Source organism: Perca fluviatilis, chromosome 3 (assembly GCF_010015445.1).
Source record: "Perca fluviatilis chromosome 3, GENO_Pfluv_1.0, whole genome shotgun sequence".
NCBI lineage: Eukaryota > Metazoa > Chordata > Actinopteri > Perciformes > Percidae > Perca > Perca fluviatilis.
In genome coordinates, this window is record NC_053114.1 from 5,759,719 (window position 1) to 5,779,126 (window position 19,408).

The 19,408-nt window shown below is 39.4% G+C and overlaps 1 protein-coding gene across 1 annotated transcript in view; it reads left to right on the forward strand.

Moving 5' to 3' along the window:
* The first annotated feature begins 4,824 nt into the window (after positions 1–4,824).
* Positions 4,825–19,408, forward strand: part of LOC120556427 (CD81 protein-like) — a 40,280-nt gene continuing 25,696 nt past the window's right edge. The window contains exons 1-2 of the mRNA XM_039796037.1: positions 4,825–5,052; positions 17,388–17,502. Of these exons, the coding sequence (XP_039651971.1) occupies positions 4,987–5,052; positions 17,388–17,502 (181 nt within the window). The 5' untranslated portion in view covers positions 4,825–4,986. The remainder of the gene's footprint in view (positions 5,053–17,387; positions 17,503–19,408) is intronic.

Here is a 19,408-nt window from a genome sequence, read left to right on the forward strand (position 1 = left end):
GAGGTTGTGGTTGAAAAAAGAAACACACATTACCTTTTAATCTGCAGGAATATCAATAACAATCAGACATAAAGTGAGTGCATCACACAGTTATCTAGAGAATCTTCTAGTTCATGTGCTGGTGATCAGTATGCCATAGTGAGTTTAGAAAAGGGTGAACTGATGTGAGAGGGTATTTATGCCTTTGCTGCCAAGCTGACAGTCTAGAGCACATGTGTCAAACTCCGGCCCCTTGCAGATTTACATCCGGCCCGTACATCAATTTGGCTTCACAATACATTTTGGCCCGCCTAGTTGTGCGCCAAACCAAAAACACAGGAAAGTGTTTTTTAAACTGCAATTACCTGACATTCAGAGCAGAATATGGCAGATTTGCCAACTCTGAGAATCCGAAATTCCCCCAGAAGCAGAAGAAGAGTATTCATATTCAGGCTGTGAAACAGGTTGTTGTTAAAAAAAAATTGTAATTGTTTTTATTGATTTGCTAAATTCTATGATGGCTAAGGAACTCTTTTGATGACTTTTTGTAGGGCTTCATATCAACAAAAATGCGTCAAAAAGCGTACAAAAATGTCTGAAAAAGTACAAAAAAGAAAACATTGGAACAAAAACAACAACATTGAGAGAAAAAGCTACCAAAATGTTAAATAAAAGTGACATGCAGTAACAAAAGCACTTCAATAAACTCTACATGTCTGGCCCTTGGTGTGATTCTCTTTTTCCAGTGTGGCCCTTAGTGAAAATGAGTTTGCCACTCCTGGTTTAGAGACAGAACAGGAAGTCGGGGGAGAGCAATCGAAAGATGTTGACTGTGGTTTCTTTCAGGCCCCTCTTCTCATTTCTCACTTTGTACATCCTCGATTCCTTTCCTCACCTCCTCTCCTCGCGTCTTAGTCTCTCCCACTCGACATGTTGAGCGGAGGAGGCGAGGAAGTGACACAAGGAGAGAGGAGTCGAGGCAACAAGCATTTAACAAAATGAGACATCCGTGCTTCGGAGCGTCACTGAATCATCGATTAAATATGACGTGTGGCACAGCTGTCATGGTGTGTATATTCCCGGCTCTTTCACACGTCATGCCGAAAAGACTTCTGAAAAGGATACAAATACAAATAGTCCAGTCCCAAAACTTTAATGTCAAACAAGCAGCTTGACAGGGTGTACAGAAAAACACATTTGTTATAAAATATTACAAATATAATATTCATATTTGTGAATGTGTGTCTATGTGTGTGGTTTCTGAAAAGGGAGACCAAAACATAATAAAAACAAACAAAAAAAACAGTCAATGTAAAGGAATAACTTGGTTGACTGGATTGATTTACTGCTATACGCTGCGCTGCCACCAGGTGAAGCCATCAGACCACAATGGAGCCAGCTACCCACCCTAAATGATCCCACTTCAGGTACAGCTGACAGCTAAGAGCAAAGCAACCACTCATTTATCAAAGTAGGCAGCAATTGACAAAGTTATGTGCTCACAAATACATGCCAATGACTGTAAATACAACAACTATTAAAATATAGGCACTGCTTGTACTCAAAACTTACAAACCAGGGTATATACAGAAATCCTGGAGGTAAATTTAATACCATTTTTAATACCTTCTCAATATTTTTTAAAACCAACACGCCAGATCGAGTTGCAGGTTTATACGGCAACACGTTTCTAACCATTAAACGGAGTTTGAGATTTATAAAACTACATTCTCTTGGCCAATAGAACAACGCAGATAGGGAAAGTCAACAGAATAGATTGAGACTCACTGACTTTGGAAACATCTTGCATTTATTCCACCTGTAGAATAAAATTAATAGATGAAATAAAATGATAAAAGGTACCTAACCCCAACCAATTGGGCTTCTTCGTAGGGCGGGACTTGGCGTGGCCATAGTGGGATTCGTACATTTGCATGCGGCGATGGATATAATATCACACAAACTTTACAAGATCAACTTAAATAGACATAATAAAAGAAATGAACAACTCCTAGTTTGCAAAAAAAATTCAAAAAATTAATACCTCGTAAAATGGCGATTAATACCTTTTAATGGCCTTAATTTTTACTAATTTGATTTACTAACTTTTAATACTTTTTAAAACCCTGCGGACACCCAGACAAACTAAATGTGAATACAACACGCTTTCAAATGGACAATGATGGTATGAAGGCCCATTAAATGTGATGAAGATTGAGCACAGGCTTTGCACATGGTGGAAACCAACACCGCAGCTACTCAGTTGCTAAGTGGTGCTAATTGGAATGGCCCGCAGTAGCATGCAACATAAACATGAATCAAAGCAAGACTTATTTTTAAAAAGGGATGAATATACACACAACTATTAACATGTGACTTAAAGTACTTACAGTTCAATGGATGCACACAACAGTCAAAAACAACTGCAGTAACACTACTAGAACTCTAGAAAGAAACTCTCCTGAACAGCTTCTTCATGAACTACACTAACACTAGAGAGATGGAACATACCATTGTGGGGGGGGCGGAATAGTCCAATCTGTGTTGGCCTTCTCAACAGAGGTCCTGTTCTGAGCTTGTTTCTAGAAAAGATACAGCAATGGCCGGAAGTTACGCAAATTTATGCAAAATCTAATATAATTTCATATTATAATTTTAATGTGGTGTTTCCTCGGGAGAGTTTGATCCAAACCACAATCTTTTTCTTTAACTTAACTATTGGTGCCTAAACTTCCCGTCTACAGCTACAACCCTGTTCTGACCTGGTTTTAACATCTGTCCTGAGTGATCTGATCACAAGTGGAAGTACAGATGTTTACATCTGGCCTTAGAATGTCTCTCCACATGCGTCTAAAGTGACCACTTGTGATTGGATCTCACTTTCCTGCTCTTTATGCAACTAAACACATCCATCATTTCTGTTTGTATGTACGAAAAATAGACATTTGAATGAAAACTCTTTTTTGTATTGTGTATGTTGGGCGTGTGCTCATACATTTCTGTTGTTACTCTCACATAAATCATACATGATTACAGAAATGTGCGATGAATAATGAAAACGCGCTCCCTACAGTCTGTGTGTGCGTGTGACTTCGGGACTGTCTACATTTAGCTGACGCTTTCATCCAAAAGCGACTTCCAATAAGTACATTCTACCATGAAGGTACAAAATCAGAACAGCAAGAATCACATTGAAGTACATTAACTTCAAACTACGAAGTGGCACATTTAAGTGCGTTTTTTTCTAAAAATAGATAGTGTGGAAGAAAATGTTCTCTTATAGGTCCAATTTAGTGGCTGGTTCAGATTTAATTCACTGCGCAGCGGAGACAGAAGTTCACCCTACACAAGGAGCTGTACAATTCTCTCTAACCAGAATGAGTTCTGGCCAGGGTTTTTATAGGAAACAACAGCCTCTGCTGGTCACTGGCAGCCGAGATCGGAGCTCGCTGAAATCATTTGGGAGTTGAGACCACTCTTATTACTTTCCAACAGTTTAAATCTGCCATCATGGAAAATGCACAGTTTAATCTCACAATCATAACTCTTGAGAAGGCTGATTAAGTGTTCCTGCAATTGAGATTATAACTTCATTACTGGTAGAAAAATGTTACTTACAATCACTTATTTCCTTATTATGTGCTGTCTGTCAAAATGGCCATAGTGGTTGGACATTCACAGCAGGAGACTTGAGGCAGAAGTACGGAGCAGACCAAACAGGTGTTTATTTCACCAACAATTAACACAAAATGGAAGACATGAGCGCCACAAAACAAACTGAGGACCACAGGCAGCAGGTGGTCCTGACAGCCGCAGCTGTCAGATGGGAACTGGCAGCCTTTTATAGCCTGCCACTGACATTACTTCGACCCTACCACAGCACAAGGGAAATCTGAAATTGACTTAACCTAAACGAAAATACAAACTACAACAAACACATAAAATACATGTCTACTTCCCTACGGTTATTAATCTCAATTTACTTTGCATTAGGTTAGCCTACCTTGTACAATCAAACATAGTTAGGCTGAACTACTAATCAAAGTTCGTAGGCCTACCAAGGCGTGGAAATCAGAGTAGGCTAAATCACAAAACTGACCAGTAGCTCAGAAAACTAAACTAGAAAATAGAGAAGAATCTGAATCCTAAAGTAGTATAGAAAGTAAAACTAGTTTAAAAAGGGAAAGTAAAATACCCTTGAGCCAGCAGAGGTTTGTTCCCAGCCAGAATCGCCCATGTGGGTACCATATGTTAGTTTTGGGCTGCTCTCTGGGCCATTTTGCCCTGATATCCCACATATTGAATCCTACTCGACATTTTTGAGCTTGTATCATTATAATGACGAGGAAATAAATTCCATGTAGAAATCTATTTGCAAACCAAATTCTAAAATAAGTAAAGAAATAAGCCAGCTGCGAGTTTGGTGACCAGCATAAGTGGCTTTACAATAAACTGAGCCCTTGTTCAACTGTAAGCCAATACACACACACACACACAACCATTCTATTTACTGCAGCGCGGTGGGAACAGGCTTCTATACAAATCTGCCTGACTGGTAGGACAGAAGTCTTTTTCAAGTGGGAGATTCTTAATGTTGTAAGAAAAACCATTTAACAAACAGAAGCAAAACAGACCCCTCCCAAAATGTCGAAGCGTGGTAAATCGAGGTTTTATTTTGAAGGCGTTGAACGGAAGTCTACTGTGTTGGCACTGGATTATGTGTGTGTGTGTGTGTGTGTGTGTGTGTGTGTGTGTGTGTGTGTGTGTGTGTGTGTATGTGTGTGTGTGTGTGTGTGTGTGTGTGTGTGTGTGTGTATGGGGGGGTGGGGAGGGGTCCTACAGACCGTGAGGGAGGGAGGAGTTGGGTGTTGCCTCTGTCTCCAAACTGAACTAGTCAGGATTCCCAGTCGAGACTCAGCCCCGTTATACCCGCCGCGACACCTGGCCTGCTGCCGCCGTCCTGTGAACTCTGCACCGAATACATTTGACTAACCTTAACCGACCACAATGGGAGTCGAAGGCTGCACCAAATGCATCAAGTACATGCTTTTCTTCTTCAACTTCATCTTCTGGGTAAGCAAGCCTTGGTAATTTCTTTAATTTTTTTTTATTTAAATTGTTTTTACACAATGTGTGTTCACTTCGGTGCGCAGCGCCGCCTCCTCTAGCTGGTTAGCGGTGTTGGTTTGTTTAGGCTAGCCCGTTATGAATGAACGATGGCTGGATAAACCAACAGTACACATTACATCTCACGCTTGTGGTACCTTAACCGTTATACCTCATGAATAACCGCGTGACAGCTATTTCACCACTAGGGGAGATGATGGTAACCAAAAAAATAGCTTGAAAGGCATGTGTGGTAAATGTACGTAGCATATTACACGCCCGCGAGGTGGTGAATATCATAGAAAAATATGCAGCTAACATGCCCAGGTAGAGTGCCCCTAGCTAGGTTTTAAGTCAGCAGAAAAATGAAACGGAGAAAATAGCGTTTTTGTATCCCTCAAATAACAACTTCGCTCGATAATTTTAATTTGTTGTGACATGAAACATACAGGTTCAACCGTTTTGAATCACATTTAGGTCACTGACAGAGAAAATACCATAGGCAAAATCTGTAACGTCAGTTTGTAGCTCTAAGTTAAGCCTACGGTGAAGCAGCGGAGACTGCCTCGCTTGGGTTTGGAGAATGGCTTTGTTTAGATTACATCCTCCACCTAATTTGTGTGTGTGTGTGTGCGTGCGGAGGGGGGGACTCATGGTGGTTTCCATTTGGTGAGTCAAGGCCTTGTGTTGGGTGATGGATCATGGAAACATTTGTGGGTGTTTAGTTTTTACTCTGTGTAAGAGCTGCTGCAGAGTTTGTTCTCAAAACAGTTCCTTCGCTCGATCCCCATTTTCTCTGGCACTTTCTTTTTCTTTCTTTAAAATTCAGCAGCCTGAATCAAAAAGTGGCACTTTGGGTGTTAAAACAGTGCAGGGGGGCTTCATTGGTGGTTGCGTGGTGTTGTTGCTGAGACACTGAAATATGATCAAGGAATTCCAGTTGGAGTAATTCATTTAAAGGCCAAAACACTGAACAGTTTACTCTGTCAAAGGATTTTACGGCAACTATTTTATTTTGCACTTACAATCGATAAGATGTCAACAGATGCTTGACTAAAAGCCAGAAAATGTAAAAGTGCCGCTAGTTGAAAAGTCAGAGGATCACCAAAAACCAGTATGATTCATCCTCTGGGGACCATGAATGTCAGAACCAAATTCCAAAGCAATTCATTAATTTCATTTTTTTTTTTTTGTCCGTGCAGACATTCCACAACAAAAGCAAACCATGTCCATATTTTCTCACCAAGATGATGACAATGAATGAGGAAAAGACAAAGAATTTGAGGGAGGAAAAGAGATGGTAATCAGTATTTTACACAACCCCTAGAAATAGAGGGTTAATAGAAGTTCATTGTAAGAGCCAACTGTAATGTCTTTGTTGATCGATTGCGTTGATTTTAACTTCATATTAACTTTTAAATTAAAGCAGGCGTGTTGCCCACTCATCTATCAACTTTGGTACAGATCACGCTTCCTGTTACAGCCTCTTTGCAGAGAAAATCTAGACAAAACGCAGGACGTTAGTAGTGTAAGTGCAGCAAAACCACATGCTGACATGTTGCAGACAGGTCCCCCAGTTTAGAAGTAGCTCGATCAGCAAATAAGCATGTCTGTGTGGAGAGTTTTAAAGGGTTGCAGTCAAATTTTTTTCCATGTAACCATTTTTGCTTGATTATACAGCATTGACGATTAATCCATAAGCAAAATTGTTGCAGATTATTGTTCTGAAGATTGACTAATCAAACGTAAAATTGTGTCAGCTTTCATCTGTTTCTCAGCGGTATCAAATTGGCATCAGAGTTCAGCTAAATATGTGGAAAAATGTAAGATGTGATGCGTTTTAAGCCTGTAGCTGGAACAATATGGAGCACTTTGACGTTGTCATGTTGGTGTTGGTGGACTCACACCTCGCCTACAGTTTTAGCACAGCAAACCCAACAGGAAATGCTGATAAATAACTTGATGACGGTCCACCTCTGCCATTATCAATACTGGATGTCAACTAAAGTGCTGGTGTTGAAAGGCTAGCAACAGGATCTTTATTTCCCACTGCTGCGCTTTTCCTCAGTCTAACTACTCAGCGACCAGAGAGTTAATAATTAAGCCACAGTGCTAACACTCACTAACAGATAACAGGCAGAAAGTCACACACAAAACATTACACGATCTGCTGCGTTTCAGTTACGGTGTGCATTGTTCAGCGCGAGAGTTAAGAATTGCCCCACTTCAAAGACACACTTTTCTTTTGATTCATTTTTTTTTGGACTTAGGCCTATTTCCTTTATTTTCCATCATGAAAGCGTGTCAGAACTAGGGCCACACAATATATCGTATTTCTGTCGTCATCGCGGTATCAACTGTTGCAATAAAAACATCGCAAAAGGCTGCGACACATCGCAAAAGACACTCAGAGAGTTTTTTGTGTTGGTTGAAAGAATATATCAGCAGATAACTGCACTTTCAAATGTAGCCTAACGTTCATTCTTTTTTATGGCGATCACGGGTGCCTTTTATATTCAACTGAATGTTCAGTTTGTTCAAAGAAAGAATGTTGGAACTGATTTCATTTGTTTTAAATTCAACAAGCACTTTGTTGTATTTTAGCAGAATACTGAGAATACTTTATTTATTTGTCACAATTAATATCGTTATTGTGATTTTTAACAACCTCAACACATATTTTCCTCATATGGTGCAGCCCTAGTCAGAACCCGTGTGTCAATTGCCAATGGCAATTGTTAGAGATACAAGCTCTTACCACTTATTTATGTTATGGTGTTATAACCCTTTCAGACAAGATCTTGTGTAAAACCGATATGCTAGTTTGGGTTAATAAAATGAGTGTCCTTATGCCTAATTTATACTTCTGCCGGGAAAGCTTCTGCAGGGCCCCAGAGATGGTTTGCGAGGCTCTCAGAGAGCCACTGAAACGAAACGCACCTCAACAACATGAACGGTATCACGCACCGTAGCTGCCACAGCAGTCTGATCGGACATCAGAGCCGGGAGGTGGGATTTCCGGACGGTTCTGGTCCCAACTGGGGGTTGATGCATAGACTGTAAGTGAAGCCAAAACAACTGGATCGCCCCGTGGTGGCTGGCTGCATGATAGGTCATAAATCCCGCTCCCTCCATGTTCGTGCATTGGACAAAGGCCAAAACAAAAAAATCAAAGTACACGTCACATACATTTTTTCCTAATGATGGCTTCTGTCATTTAAGGTAGTTCTTATTACACTGTTGTTTCTTCAAGTGTTCATTTTTCTTATAAGTTTGGTTTTTATTAGTTATCCAGTGTTTCCTCTATGTTGATTTGACCGTGGCGGCCCCCCAAGGCAACATTTCGGCCCCCATGGTATCAGAAATAGGGCTGCATTGTTAGAGTGCATGTCGGAGAACGTTTGTATTTTAGGTGCATAATTTACATGCTGAAGTAGTTACACTGCATTAAGAGAATGTCATTAATAGTGGGTTTATTGCTTAGCCTCTATGTAAAGATCAAAGTTGGCCTATATAGTAACTCAAAAAATACAGTTCAATCACAACTGAAAATATGCCTAATTGCGTGTGTGAATAGAGGGGAGTAGAGTGTCATTTACGTTTCATGGGGGGGGGTTTGGACTTGCCCCCACTGCTAAAAGAAATCCTAAAGGAAACACTGGTTATCTGATGCCATAAATAAACGGGCTGAAACATCATGACTGACAGCTGTGATTGACTCACGATTGGTCTGGCGGTTGTATGGGTGGGACTTTGACAGGAAATTGGGACGCACCGTCCATCTTATATATATATATATTTTTTTTTACAGTTCATTGTCCCAACTTAGGCTTTGTTTGCTACCTTCCTAGTTAGATTTTTTTTTGTTTAGTGTTGTTAGCCCTGAAGTGAAATCAAGCTCCATGTACTTTTCATATCACACTAAATGAATTCAGTTGTCTATAGTAAGTAATCTGTTTCTGTGGCTGCATGGCGAAGACGGGGCTTTCTCATGTTGTGTCTCGGCCACCCCTCCACAGGCCGCGGCCCGGTTGCTGATGGCGCAAAGAGGTTTACTGACAGGAACCAATCATCCTTCCGCTCCCCCCACTCTTGCCACCACCTCCTGTCAGTGTGAGCAATGAGGGATGATTAGGGGCCCCTGGTCGATTAAATAGTCCTAAATAGTAGTACTGTATCAGCTGATACCCAATCTTAACACACTTGGATCCAGGTTAGGGGCCATAAAAACTTGATCGGGACATCTCTAGGAAATACAGTGTTGTGCTTAAAAAACTTTTTCATTTGGACTCTATTGATATAAATCGCTTTCTGGCCCTTTTTAACTTATATTTTTGGAAACTTCGGCTGCCGATCGATGAAGTTGTACTCCTACTCAAATGCAATGACGATAAACCGAAAACAGGAGAGAATACAATTTCCTGACTCGGTGTGCAAAATAGCCATTTTCCAGAAGTGTTGGTAACGCTCCTGAAAAAGTGACTGTTAATGTGATCGTACATGCATTACAGCATCTCTTTGGCTTCTTCTTTCTTTTTAACACATATTCCACTTTAACCCTTTTAGCTTCATTGGCTGCTCTAAAGAGCCCCGTGAAAGGATCTTTTAGAGCGGACGAGTCCAGTCGATGGGCAGAAACACTTTGACTGCAATTGTGCGGTCGTTGAGCAGCCGGCCGCGGAGGCTGCCTCTTTAAAAAAAGGAGACCTCCTGTTTCCATAAATCACACTGGACACTGAGAGGGTTAAGAGGCTACATGGGTGGGGGTGAGGGGGAGGGAAGCCTCTGTGTGGTGGTATAAGAGGCTTCTGGGAACTGCAGACAACACCCCAACCCCCCACTCCCCATCCTGCAACATGCCCAGCATTCTACAACCCCTGTACTCTGGGCAACAGGCAGAAATAGACACTGGGTGGGGGGGGGGGAGCACTTCAGCTGTGCTGATCTCACTTTAGATGTTATTTGAAGCAATTTCTGAGTTTCCCTTCCATGTTGAGAGTCATTAGGGATGCAGTTAACAGTGACAGTGACCTTTTCCTGTGTTGCAACACATTTAAACTTGCTTAATATTAGTCTTAGGGTTTTGCTCATAATGAGCCTGATGCGCCTCCATTGTCAGTCACCAGCAGCTATGCCCTGTATGGTGACAGCAGCAGACTGCAGGAAACATCATGATGCTGGCCCATGTGTTTAAACAGTTTTCTTGGTGTGGAACGTGTGACAACAAATGCAGTGGCTTAATGAGCAACAGGTGGTTTGATAATGTCTTAGGCATCTGGGGCCAAAACTAATATCAGCCACTGAAAATGGGTCAGGTAGCCTAGTGTTATTCTATGTTAGCACTTAGGGCTGTGTATTGGCAAAAAGCTGGCGATACCATACGCATTACGATACATGGTTCACGATTCAATATATTGCAGTATATTGCGATACTGTGCGTAAGGCGATATATTGGGATTTTTTTAAAGTATAATTTTAGAAAAACTAATATTTAAAAAAAAGGGATGATGTTCATAAAAGTCAAAGAGGTTTACTTTAGGTAAACAATTCAGTACACAGAAAATCAAACTGCCAGTTTGGGATTGTGGTTCAAAGGTTCTTAGTGAGCTAATTTTGATATGCTAAAGTAGGCCAAAGTTCAGCCATGTTGTTATCTTCTAGCAAAAAGTCAGGCACTGCTAGGCACTGTTAGGCAAGGACACTAGTGGTGTGTCTCAGCATAGCCATCTAGAGGTAGGGGGTTTAAACACAACAGAAACGTGAACCACTGTCTTATATGAATATTTTTGAAAGTTATTCAAAAATCGTTATTGCCTTTTTGAAAATCAATACAGTATTGCATAATAAAATATCGCGATACTCAAGTGTATCGATTTTTTCTTACACCCCTATTAGCACTATTGTAAGTCTGTGATACATACCTAAGACAAGTTCTAGTGTATGTCATAATTGTAGCATGTCCTCTTGCTTCTCAGTTTAGATTTTCTGACAAAAGGCCTCTTTTCATGACAGACATTTTGACTTGTTATATTTAGGGCTGTATCAATTCCAAAGTTTGCTGCACAATTAATTGTCTCAGAAATAGTTGCAATTAACAATATAATTGTCTCTTTCAGTCCAATTTAAAAATATCTATTTGTGTATTTATTTTTTCAAATTAAAGTTTTGAATCAATCCCAGGTTCCATCACTGTTATGTGAACCAGATAATGTAAAAACACAAGTAAACCACACCTCTTCATTATCATAAAACATTGTATTTTTTCCTTAAATGAACATAAAATTGATAATTACCATCAACAGTCATACCCCTTAGGACCTTAGCTAATGTTGGCAATTAATTGCGGTTAAACAAAGAAACGGCGATACTTAAAAAATATTGCGGTTAGACAATTATGCAATAATTGTTACTGGCCCTAGCTATAGTTGGAAAAGCTCACTATCAACATTAATAATAGTTAATAATAAAAGGCTTAGTAAGCCACATGCCTAAATTAGAGCTGCAACTAACAATTATTTTCTTTGTTGGGTAATCTGTTGTATATTTTCCTTAATTAATTGATTCGTTGTTCAGTCTATAAAATGTTTTTTTATTTAAATGACGAAAAATTTGGATCAGTGTTTCCCAAAGCCCAAGATAACATCCTCAGATGTCTCGTTTTGTCCACAACTCAAAGATATTCACTTTACTGTCACAGAGGAGTGAAGACACTAGAACAATATTCACATTTAGGAAGCTGGAATCAGAGAAATCTTAAATAAAAAATGACTCAAGAACCCCCTTACACCTAGGCCTTATCCCTCGAAACTGAGTGGTAAGGGGTAGGGGTGAAAACATACCCCTATGAAATGAGACACCACTTGGTTACGGTTACGTCATCATACATACTTAGGTCTGTTTGCAATAAATATTTTTATACACACTGCATGGTGTGTTGTATATCTGTTTCAGCTCTCACTGTTTTGAATGCCATTGATGTTCAGAAACACTCTTTGTTAACAAAAAGCTGTCTTTATTGCCCAATAAAGTAAACATAACAGGCAAAAACATTATATAAAAATATATATTACAGAACCATTATCAACTATTAGAACCATAACTTACATGTCACACACACAAAAAAGGCACTCAAATGTACAAAACTAAAAGAAGACACACAAGACCACAGTCTGATGCCTGTTGGCCGCCAGTAACCTTTCCCTCCACCCATTTCTTTCATTAGTGTCCTGTATCGTAACCAACAACAATGTACAGGTGCATGAACAGGAATGAATTACACATTATTACAATAATACAGTACCAATACAATAATGAATGGCTACAACATGAACGCAGAAACTTCTGCTCGTTTTCAGCCCGAAAGTAGATCAGCTGCCGGGTTTCCTCCGGCGTCCCTTTGTGTGAAACAGGACGGTATATGTAAAGCACGTGTCGATGTAGAGCTGGGCAATATATCGATATTATATCGATATCGTGATATGAGACTAGATTCGTCTTAGATTTTGGATATCGTAATATCTTAATATGGCGTCACATCATCACATACCCTTCACCATACCTAGAGATTGGCATGGGGTACTTTCCATAAAATCATCTCTCAATGCAAATCAAACCAGCTATTAGGCTAACTGACATAAAACCATGCCAATCTCTAGGTATGGTGAAGGGCATGTGATGATGTGGGGCTATTTTAATTCCAAAGGCCAAGGGAACTTTATCAGGATGCATAGTATCCTGGATCCATGAAATAACTGGCCTTTAAAAATAAAAATCTGCATGCCTCTATGGGAATTTAACATAGATGTGTACTCACTTTTGTTGCCAGATGTTTAGACATTAATGGCTGTATGTTGAGTTATACAAGCTGTACACTTAATACTTTACATTGTAGCAAAGTGTCATTTCTTCAGTGTGTCCCATTAAAAGATATAATGAAATATTTACTAAAATGTGAGGGGTGTACTCACTTTTGTGAGATACTGTATATTTTGCTTGAGTGAATGAAACCCCAATATACAAAACTGCTTAAAACAACAGTATTAATATTAAACTGGACTCTGGACGGTAAAACTGAAATTAGCACTCATATTTATGTTTATGTTCTGCTTGTTCAACAGTTGTGTAAATTGCTATTAAACACATTGGAGAAGATTTGAATTGCTAATATTCTCTTTATTCTCATTATTTTGGCGCTGGGGATTTTCCTTTGGGGCTGGCTAAAACCTCTTTGGGGCGCACCAAAATTAGATTGACAAGTGTACTTGCCCTGTTGTTTATTTGGTTGCCATGACTTGGCGAGTGATGACGTTCTGTCACTGTTCCAGTTGCTCACCATAAAGGGGGGAGAGAGCGGATGACAGTTCGCTTGAGTTCAGTAGAGCACACTGCTCTGCAGAGTCGTGTAATTACGACTTCATGACTTTTTCATAAACATCACCGCCGCTGAAGGAATGGCGGTGCACGTTGTACATAGCGGAAACCCTGTTGTGCGTCTGCCCCATTTCTGATACCGTGGTGGCAGACATTTTACCGTTGTGGGCCACCGCGGTAATATCAACATAGGGAAACACTGAGTCCCTCTGACTCAAACATCCCAGATGCCATATTTATAGCTCAAAGACCGCCTCATGGTTTTGTGATTAACTAGTTTATTACTTTCTCTCAGAAAACCAGCGGCCGGTAGAGTATTATGAGTCACACCTCTTTGCGTGTCCTTTAGGCTGTAGCTGACCTGGGGCCAGGACAGTCCCGGACCTCAGATACCAGTAGTTGTAGCTGGGCTGCTCCAGCCTCGGCCACATCTTAGGCTCACAAATCATGGACTATGTTCTGTTCTGTTCTGTCTGGGTTCTCCCATCTGACTCATCATTTATATAAATACTGTAAATGAAAGCCTTTGAAAAATCAGTTTGAATCTGTTTGAACCTTATTGCATTCCAGTGACGAGTCAGTGGTAATTCACTGGTTGGGAGGCGGGGAGTTCACTTAAAGTTAGTGAGTCATTCTGTGTGTGTGTTGAATTTCTGCACTCTTGCCAGTTATGCTGTTGATCTGGTTGCTAGGCAGCCGCTGGCCTTAGCTCTGGAATGGACCTCACTAAGAGAGGAGGAGGATGGGGAGGGAGGGCCTGTTTTGGCTCACATCTATTCACAGAAACTTGTGTTAGCTAGTTTACTTTAGATATTCTCTTTGACCATATTCACTATTTTGGATGTACGGAAGTATGAGATTTATAAAATAGCCAAACCCCCATGTGGCGTCTGTTGTGTCTGCCAGTGTTTTATTTTACTGCTGCTGTGTGAGGTATATGCTAACTCTGGTTACATTTAGGATTTCTTTGTCCCCAGGCCGAACAAAAGGGGACCAGGAAGCCTTATGTCAATGTAAACCGCCCAGAACAATACATCAACAAAGATACACATTGCAGTATGTGCACAGGGTTTCCCCAAGGAAATTGGTGAGAAGAAGTATGGAAACAAATTGAACAAAGGGTCTCCCAGACGTTCGCTGCTGTGTTTGCCTGGTTACCTCAAATATAGACTCAAAATGTCACTACTGTTGCAACCCTTTAGTAACTTTAAAGGCATATTTCGACATTTTGGGAAATATGCTTTTCGGGGGTGGAGGAATGATGTGTCACCTTCTTCAGCTTTTCTGAGTTTGCAGGTATGACACTTAGTCGCTTTCTTGCAGAGATTTAGATGAGAGGATTGATATCACTCTTGTGTCTGTATGCTAAATATGAAGCTATACATATATATATATATATATATATATATATATATATATATTTATATAGCTGTTTTTGCAAATGAACCCTTCAGTTTAGGGCTGGAGATGTTCTTGACCAAATACCTCGATATCAATATTGCGGTGATATTTTAGGGTTTACAATTGGGGCTTTAACAAAATATCTTCACACTTAGATTTTAGATCAATAATCATCAGTAATGTGGACATAATGTCTAAGTGGGAAAAAGGCAAATAATAGAACAGCTAGAACAGTCTGGTAAGTACTTTACTGTAATGCAGCCTTTAAAACCAGGAAAAGACAACACTTATGTCATATCACAATATTACAATATCCAAAATCTAAGACGATATCTAGTCTCATAACACGATATCGATATAATATCGCTATATTATTAAATATTGCCCAGCCCTGCTTCAATTTATGTGTATATACACTGAAACATTCCTAGCTGCATCCGAGCAGTGTTGCCAACTTGGTTGTTTGGATCAACGGAAGTGCATTTCCAGGATAAGCCAGACAAGTTTTGCCCCTTCACAACAAGAACAACCTTTGAGCTAGCAAGCTAACGTTACACGCTAAAAATGGCAAGTTTTGACGAATATTTCAATCACGCAATAAGGCAGGCCTGCTTGGTTCTTTTGGGGGAATGATTGTAAAGATTTTCAAAGAATATGTTTATACCATTGACTCTCTGACCGTTCACACCGGATTACTATGAACAAAGTTAGTTACACACGGCCATAAACTGGTAAGAGCAAATGAGGTTCAACAATGTATCTTTAAATAGCTCATTGTGTGAACAGTTATCTTCATTTAATATTGTATGCAGTGGTTTGCAAATGTTCCACCAAAACAAGTTTCTTCCTGAGACTATTTTGCAGAGCCACTGTTGCTGCGTCCGGAGCTTCGCGCCGGCCAAGACGACGTTTAAAGAAATGCAAACAACCCAGAGCATTTGTTTTGTCCTCTCCCAGAATGCATCTGTGGTGTAGCCAGACCTTACTCCACAGCGCTGTGGAATAAGGTCTGGCAATGCCAGACTACCAACTTGGCCACTTTTTTTGCTACATCTAGCGACTTTTCAGACCAACTTAGCGACATTATTTCTAAATGCTGCCATTTAGACCATCAGGGAAAAGGCGAAAAACATATATTGTAATTCATTCCCTTGCATGCTGCTCAGAGTAGAGAGTAGCCTCTGAGTAGTCACAGTCCACGGCTCTTCTGCCTCTTGCGCTTGTGCTCAGTACTTTAGTTGTCAAAATTGTTTACAAGAGCAGAGAGGTCTTCTGAAAGTGCACCAGATTGTTGCCTTTAAACTGAAAATGTACAACATTTCCTTCCGAGCGAGCATGTCCCTGCTCGAGGGTCCAAGGTCCATCCACCACAGTCTCATAAAATCCTGTGCGAAATACTGCTGACACATCCTAAGTTGATTGCAACTGAATAATCCATTATCATTGTTTACCATTGTCGTTTACTGAGCTGGGTCCTACATCTTTTAATGTTCAATGATCAGCTGAACAAAAGCCTCGCTCATTAAATGTGTGCTGTTTTTTTCCACTAAATGTCTCTAAGGTTTTATGTTTTAAAAACCTGCTAATCTGTTATAAAGTTTTGGGAAATAAAGGTATTCAATTATTTCCAGAGACTGACATTAAGAGTAAGATTGATACTTAATCAGGCTAGCTGTTCCCCCCAGTTTCCAGTGTTTGTGCTAAGCTAGCTTAGCCAGCTTGTAACAGTACCTTCATGTTAAGCATACAGACATGAAAGCGATCTCTACCTCTGTCTAACTTTCGACAAGAAAGTGCATGAACATTTTCATACATTTTCAATGAAATTTTTTTTTTCATTAAGGCTAAGGTCTTTGCAATAACTTGTAGCAGCTAGTCCTGCGTCTGTAGTATAAGAAAATAAAATGAAAACATAAAACAATGGAAGTTTACAGTGTCCCGCAGGGACAGTGTTGTGATGACACGCAGCATTAAACTGTGATCTCCTGAGTGTGGATCTGGCTCAGGACCTTTTTCCTGTCGCTTGGGAAAATGAGAAAAACATATAAAAAAAACTTAGCCAGTGCAATGTACTGAACTAAGGTTGCTCGATTATGGGAAAAATCATAATAATTTATTAACTTAAAAAACAGTGAAACCACCTTTAACCGTTACATTTCCCTTGATACTTTACCCCCTTTTCGATCAGAACACAAGACAAATTAAGAGTAATGTGCAAAATAATTGTTTTTCTCAATTACACGTGTTTGTGATCGATCAGGGCAGAAATCGCGATCAGAATTCCATTAATTGATTGATAGATAGATAGATAGATAGATAGATCTAGTCTTCATTGTCCAATGGGGAAACTAGTTTTCACAGTCACAAATATACATACACATACAGTAAACATAGACACCTTCACCCCAAATGCCCTATAATGCACACTTCCCTCCAGTCCGTTCCACTGGCACCCCTGGGGGCAGCATATACAGCACATAGGTAACACAGCCCTATACTGAACTGAAGGAACTGCATGTGTTGTGTTGCAGCTTGCAGGAGGTGTTATCCTGGGCGTGGCCCTGTGGTTGAGACACGACCCCAAGACCAGCAACCTGCTGGATTTGGAATTAGATGGAGCCCATGCCCCCAGCACCTTCTACATCAGTACGTATCTCATCTCTACCATCTCTACTCTCTGTTTCTGTCCCCCGGCTTCACACTGTGACTTTGTCTTGTGAAAGATCTCTTGCTCAATCCTGAGGACACAGTAATAGAGTGGCTTGTGGCATAAAAAAACCCCCGCCTCTGTTGCCACACTCAACCTAGTTCACAGCTGAATCACGCTCAGAAAATGTCCTCATTTCTGGCGTTGCTGCTCATTTGCATTATTTCCACACCACGGCACTGCCCTTTGTCCACTAACAACTCAAATGGAAAGGCTCTCCTATGTTATTTAGTCTTTTAATTATTCTCCTTAGACTCGTTTTGCTTTATGGAGTAAAAGGAAAGCCCTAAATTCGGTTTTTGTCTGTTATAAAAAAGAAGAAGAGAAAAGCTGTATGGAAACCCGTCTGAGAAAACATATATTACATACACATACATATTCCATTCTATTTATTTTTATATTACATACACACCAAAACATATTTCATTTTCCTATTGAAACCAATGCAAACCAATACCTATGGTGTCATTTGAACTATTAACCAATTCAGTAATACTCTTTAAACAAAACTTTATTAAAACCTTTTTTATACAGGCAATACAATCTATTTCTTAATTGAACTGTAGTTAAGTTGCTAGCAGTGATGGAGTACACGTGTCCTGGACTCGCCTTTGATGCTTTGAACTGAACACTTAGACTATGGCTTATAACCGAACTAACAAGACTATGATTTCTTTATTGACTACATAATAGGTTATACAAATTTTATATACAGCTTCGATTCATAGGATCTCTGCTAAAGTTCAATATAAAAAAAATTTTAAAAAATTAATTTTACTAAAAAAAAAAAAAAAATTACTTCCTTAATTAAAAAAATAACAATGAGAACACACAATTTCTTTGTGGGGCAAATGTAATGAAAACTAAATATTCTTTTCCTTGGGTGTCTAAAAAAAAAAAACACCATTTATATTTACAAAGGCCAGTAATTTCATGGATCCAGGACACTATGATCTTGATAAAGTTCCCTTGGCCTTACCCATCAAAAAAACCCCAAAACAAAGACCTTCACCATACCTAGATAGATTGGGTTCCAATGGGGTACAAACAATTTCAGTGCAAATACTCAAATCAGCTAAAAACCAAAATGATGGATTTTTTTTTAAAAAACAAATAATAAAAAAAAAAAATTCCTCTTTTTGTCAACTTTGCGGGGGGTTCCAATCCTCATATTCACACATCAAACTCCATCCAGGGTTAATGTTCTTTTTGCTGTAATTTACTTCAACCATACATTTAAAAAAAACAAAAAAGTGAGTTTCAAACACCAACCAAAAAAAAACAAGCAAAAAAAATTGATTTTTTTTTGTTAACTGTTGACTACTTTACATCGTCTTGGGGTTTTGCTCGCGCTTTCCTCTCAGCCACACATACTCTTCTCACCAACCAACCCTACCGCTACCGCTAGCCACCTCCTTCTCTTCACCCTTGTAGATGACCACACACTCACTAGACGCCACTCTAACGCTGCATTCTGGCTTTTACTTAACTTACTTCTTCTTAATTAAAAGAATTTATTGATAATATATGCAACTGTAGTGCATGATTCGCGGGCTCCCTACTACATGTTCACATTCTGAAAAAAAGAGAAAGCGAAATAAAAAATAAAAAAAAAAACAATTAATTAAAAAAAAAGCAAATTTAAAAAAAAAAAAACCTTAAACTCAAATAAATATAACATGATTTTAAAAAAAAAGAAAAAGGGCAAAAAAAAAACACAAATATAAAATTAAAAAAAAAAAGAAATAAATAAAAAAAAAAAAAAAACTAAAAACTCTCTTTAATATAGACTTTTAAGAAATGCGAGTAGGTGCAGTGCTTGGAATTTACACACACAGACTCAAC